The 5,037-nt window shown below is 37.0% G+C and overlaps 1 protein-coding gene across 1 annotated transcript; it reads left to right on the top strand.

Moving 5' to 3' along the window:
- The first annotated feature begins 2,498 nt into the window (after nt 1–2,498).
- On the top strand, nt 2,499–4,549 carry LOC147634895 (uncharacterized). Its single transcript, XM_086803429.1, has 4 exons — nt 2,499–2,881; nt 2,975–3,537; nt 3,639–4,099; nt 4,218–4,549. Coding segments are annotated over exons 1-4 (1,323 nt in total). The 5' UTR covers nt 2,499–2,583; the 3' UTR covers nt 4,219–4,549.
- The last annotated feature ends 488 nt before the right edge of the window (nt 4,550–5,037 follow it).

The raw sequence follows: 5,037 nt of genomic DNA, 5'->3' as shown, positions 1-5,037 counted from the left end.
AGTTATTATGCTTACATGAATGATTTCATTTTATCTCATGTGACCTAAATATAACATGTTAAAACTGTGGAAAGGCATATTATGATATGTCCATCAAATGATATTGACAAATGTACGCATAGTACTTGACGAGGAGGCCTTAGGAGACACAACACTATTCGAGATATTGTACGCTTTTAAGGTTAATAACTTGTTCTTGTATGCTTGATAACTTTTTCTTGTTTGGTTTTGTTGTCCAGCTAGTCTCCTCAAGCCCCATCATCTCGTCAAGTGCAACTTCAATTAGCAGCATCACGATCAGGCTTCAGGTATTTTCTATTTTGAAGCCTCTTGGGGTTTCTTTGTATGCTATTGAAGTAATGCTGGGACTTAATTGACCTTGTAGGTCTATTCTATGCCATGTGATGACTTCTTTTTTTAAATGCATCTTTGTCACATTGGCAGGATGGTAAAATTAAGAACTTCTGAAAGGAGGGGGAGAGGTGGAAGAGGAGAACGAGGAGGCAAGAGAGGTGGAAGGACAAGTAGCAAGAGAAGTTTGCAAGTGGAAGCTACACCAAATTTAGAGATTCAAAAAGAGGTTGAAATTGAAGTTGAAGAGGATAAGGAGATTGAAGACTTTGAAGATACTACTATAATTGTGGAGGAATCTTCTAAGAAGAGAAAGAAAGAGGATAAACAACTAGATGAGGAGTTTGAGCAAGAGTTTCCTGCTGCACTTGATATTGGCCAAGGGAAGGATGTTATTGAATCTCTTGTAATCAATCCTGGAAAGATTGCTCCCTTGATCCCATTATGTCGTTGTGTTGTAAACACAAGAGTGAGAGGCCTACGAACTGATATGGATAGCCTAAAGCAAGCTCTAGAGGCAGAAAAATATATTCAACAGAAAGGAATGTTTATTTTATCTACTACACTTTCGGATGGTGTTTCACAAGAGGTGACAGATGAAATTGAACAATCATGGGATTCTTGTTGGAGGGATGTAAATGCAGAATTTGAGGCACAGATTGTTGATGATGCTGATTGGTCATTTTTGTCTCGAAAGATGTTTTTTGTGTGGGAGGGGAATCACCGTACTGTTGCATGGATGTCTCTAATTGAGGAGAAATTCAAGACATCAAAGGCATGGCATATTCGAGTTTTAGCAAGTTTTATTACTCCAGAGAAAGAAACAGAAATGAAGCTAATAGCTGCTCTTCAAAGGTTCAATCTGTAAGTGCGAGTTCTTACTTATATGTGTTACCTTTTTTTGAGCTTTTTAGGGTTTTGTGAACAATTCTTAATATGTTTGAAGCTATGTATTTTTTATTTTTCAGCCTTAATGAAACAGCAATTATTAAAACAAATCTCAAGGATTATTTGTTCAACACGAAGACAATGTGTTCATGTGATGAGAATGAGTACTTATCACTTTTTTCTGAGGAAGAAAAAAGGACACTTGAAAAGCATAGGGCAAATGAAAGCAGTAAAGGATCAAGTACTTGGTATCCTTTGACATCTCTGATGCTAGGGAGAATGGTTTTTGCAGTAAGTTTCATACCATTTGTCATGGATGTCTTTTAAATTAGAACTAACTAATTCATTGTACTCATTCATCTCTTTGGTATATATTTTAGCCACTATACAAGCAAGATTATGATGCAAAGCTAAAGGAACTTCAGCCAAATTTGAGTGTTGCTGATATGGAGAAATCACTTAAAAGTATTCGAAAGGATGTGAATCTCAAGTATGGTCGAAAAATGATCAAGGTATGGTTAATTTAATGATTCTTAACATAAAGTTTACTTTTTAAAGTGTTCAAGTGTTTTTTGAGATTGGTCATATGATCTTTGTTTACAAAATGATCAAGGTATGGGATATGCATGTATTGTATGATTAAAGAATACAGTTGAGTGTGACGATTGCATGTACTGTTTATATGTAGATTTTGTCTATTGTCAAACCAACAAATGGTGAAGATTGGTTTAATATCTTGTGGAGCCTCCCATTTGATGATAAATCATCCATTGTCGCATTGGAAAAGTTGTATAACATCTCCATTGCAAAAGTCTCAAAGGAGACACAACTAGCAACCCTCAGAATCTTAGGGTCAGATTCAAATTTGAGAACAAGTTATGGGATGCCAAAAGCTGATAGAGAATTCATAAAGTGGATGGCGAAAGAGGCATGGATGGATCAGTTGCTTTGTGAATCTGAGAGGTTACTCTCTCAGGTCTTGGTTGCTAGTCAACAAGCTAGCTTTGTGCTTCCTCAAGATCCTACGTTGAGAGAGTATTTTGGGGAAATACAAGCAATGAACAGACTTGAACTTTATGAAGATTTAAAGGATTCAATGACTGTTGCTACAGCTGCAAACAACAGGACAAATGGAGATGACGAGGGCATCTTGACGATTGGTGTTTAGGTAAGCAATACATGTTTTTTCCTTTTCAATTAAAAATCCATCCTTAAGTATTTCGCTTCTGTACTAAGACTCTTATTGTATGCAGATTCTTGCAATCCTTAAAAGCTGTTGGTAAGATTGAAAAATTGTTGCCCATATGTCGAGTATGGACAAAAATTCAGGACTTAAAATTCTGTATGTACTCTCCAAACATGATAGAAAAAGAAGGGAAGCAAGTGCTCTCTGAGTGGGAGAGAAAGAACTGCCCGTGGTGGCTCGATATGAAAAAAGGATGTTGCATCGAGGAGGAGGTAGAGCTGTACACACAGCATAAAAAGGGAGAGATGGGTTCATCAAGCTCAAATTCAGTCCATGAGGATGATGCAGTCATTGAGGTTCAAAAAACACTTGAGAAGATGACTAAAAAGGACAAAGATTCAAGTATGGAACTAAAGAAGGGTGGTAGGCCACCAAAAAATCCTGGTACTAATAATGGTAAGTTCTCTTGATCTTTTTTCAAGCTATTATTTGTTTGTGTAACATATGTTGTTATCACTTTGTGTCTTTACATATGTGGTGTGGGTACAGATGTGCAGGTACTGCAGTCTACACCCATTCTGAAAGGATGTAAATGGAAAGATAGGTCTGTCCGCTTTTTGTACATTCCATTGACCTCTCTAACTTTGAATCAGAGTGGCACATGTGATGCTTCACATTGCAAGGTTTGGTGCTATGATTATGTCGAGTTTGGGAAGCAATTGTCTGTCTCAAACTTCACACAAGCCTATATAGACATGAAGGAATACTTTGTGGGTCTTGGAGGTGAAAGAAAAACAAGAAATGGTAAGAGTGTTGCTTGGGCTGCAGATTTTGTCATTATTGATCTGCCTACACAGCTAGAAGCTCTTGGAGTACAGGATTCCACATCTCCATCTTGGAATTTATTAACAGAGGACCATGTACGCTACTCCTTGCTAGTAGCGGCCACAGTTGTTTCAGATTCTGGCTGGATCCTAGTTATGTGTGCTCCTCATGTTCTTCATTTGGTTGAGCGTTATGCTAGGATCAGTAGATTGGAGTTTGCATGTCAAATGTACATGCAATGCTTAGATGCATATTGCACAATCAAAGTTGGTGGTATTGATCATAAGGTGAGACAATTGTCATACAATGACCTGTTGAAAGAATTTATGCTCTCGTATAATGAAATGGCTTGTACTAAGTATATGTTTAATTCTTTTCTTATCTTTAGGTGGATGTTGTGGTTTTATGCCTTCTTCATCGGGCTGGTATGTCTTGTGTTTGTAATCCTGGAAATGCTTCCGTGGTTGGTACCAAATTGGGCATTGCTTTTGGAAGTAGTTTGTTTCATCATTATTTACCAACAAGTGAGCAGACTATAAAACATGGAGAGAGTATTCCATGGAGAGGTGCATTGGAGAAGGCTCCATGCATGATGTTGTACTTCTTGGAGTTCTTGTGTCCAATTTCTGGACATGTGGTGGACTTAGGTGCTGGGACTGGTTCTATGCAAAAAGCATGCGTGCATTCTGGGAGAGCATGCTTATCTATTGAGAATGATCCTAACATTTGCAATTCTATATTGCAACCATTTTTGGATGGACAGAAAGGAAAGGGAAATGTGTTAAGCAACTATGGGACTCTAAATGATTCCGAAGATGTGGAAATGGTTGTTAATCTTCCAGACGACTAGTAAGTATGTTACTCTCGTGTTTAATCTTTTTAAACTTATTTGTTGGTTGGAGAATATTATTATCAATGAGGCATTGATATTGATTGATCTATTTTAGCTTTTTGCCTTCTTATGCAGGTGCTATGGCTGAGATGATGTGTAATGACATTGCATTCAATGCTCCCATCAAAGAGAGAAGGCATCGTCACAATATCTATGTGGATGACATTAGTAAAGAAGATTGAGTCTAGTGATTTGACATGAGTTTTTCCCTTCAAGCATTGAGTCTAGTGATTTGACATGAGTATTTCCCTTCAAGCAATTCATTTTGCTTGTGATGCCCTAGTATTGAACATGCATAACTTTTGTGGTGTCTTACACCTATTTCATTTGCTAGAGATGTAGTAATCATATTGAAGAACTATTAGTACATCATGTGAGTACCCACCATGAATATTAATCTCAATATCGCATATTCAATTGTGAGCATGTTGGTTTCATAAAACTTTTTCTATTTGCTAGAGATGTGATAATCATGTCATATCTTAATTAAGGTTTGCATGTCAAAACTATGAGTTGTGTACAAATGATCATCATGGTGAATTGAATCTTGAAGTATCTCCTTGCAACTAATAAATGTTTCGGCATAGATGCATGCAAATTTGCACCCTAAATTCTTCACCATGTGACTTGCAATCATTTCATCATCACTATCTATCATGGTAGTATGAATGATGGATGATGTAGGTGGAGGGTGTTGAAATGAAGTAGACATGAAAAGTAGTTTTGTGAATAAAGGGATCTTATAAGCCCTAAATACTATTGGAAAGAAATGTAATTAAATGTATATAGCCTCTTTGTAGGGTAGTTTTATGAGTAAAGGGTGTGTGATGTTATGATAAAATTATCTACGAAATCACAATATAGGCCATGCTCAGAAAAATGTGCTCAGACCAAG

This window comes from Cibotium barometz, chromosome 10 (assembly GCF_041138505.1).
Source record: "Cibotium barometz isolate CiBa-2024 chromosome 10, ASM4113850v1, whole genome shotgun sequence".
In the NCBI taxonomy this organism is placed as follows: domain Eukaryota; kingdom Viridiplantae; phylum Streptophyta; class Polypodiopsida; order Cyatheales; family Cibotiaceae; genus Cibotium; species Cibotium barometz.
Note: the sequence above shows the minus strand (reverse complement) of the source record. Positions and strands in the feature narration are given on the sequence as shown.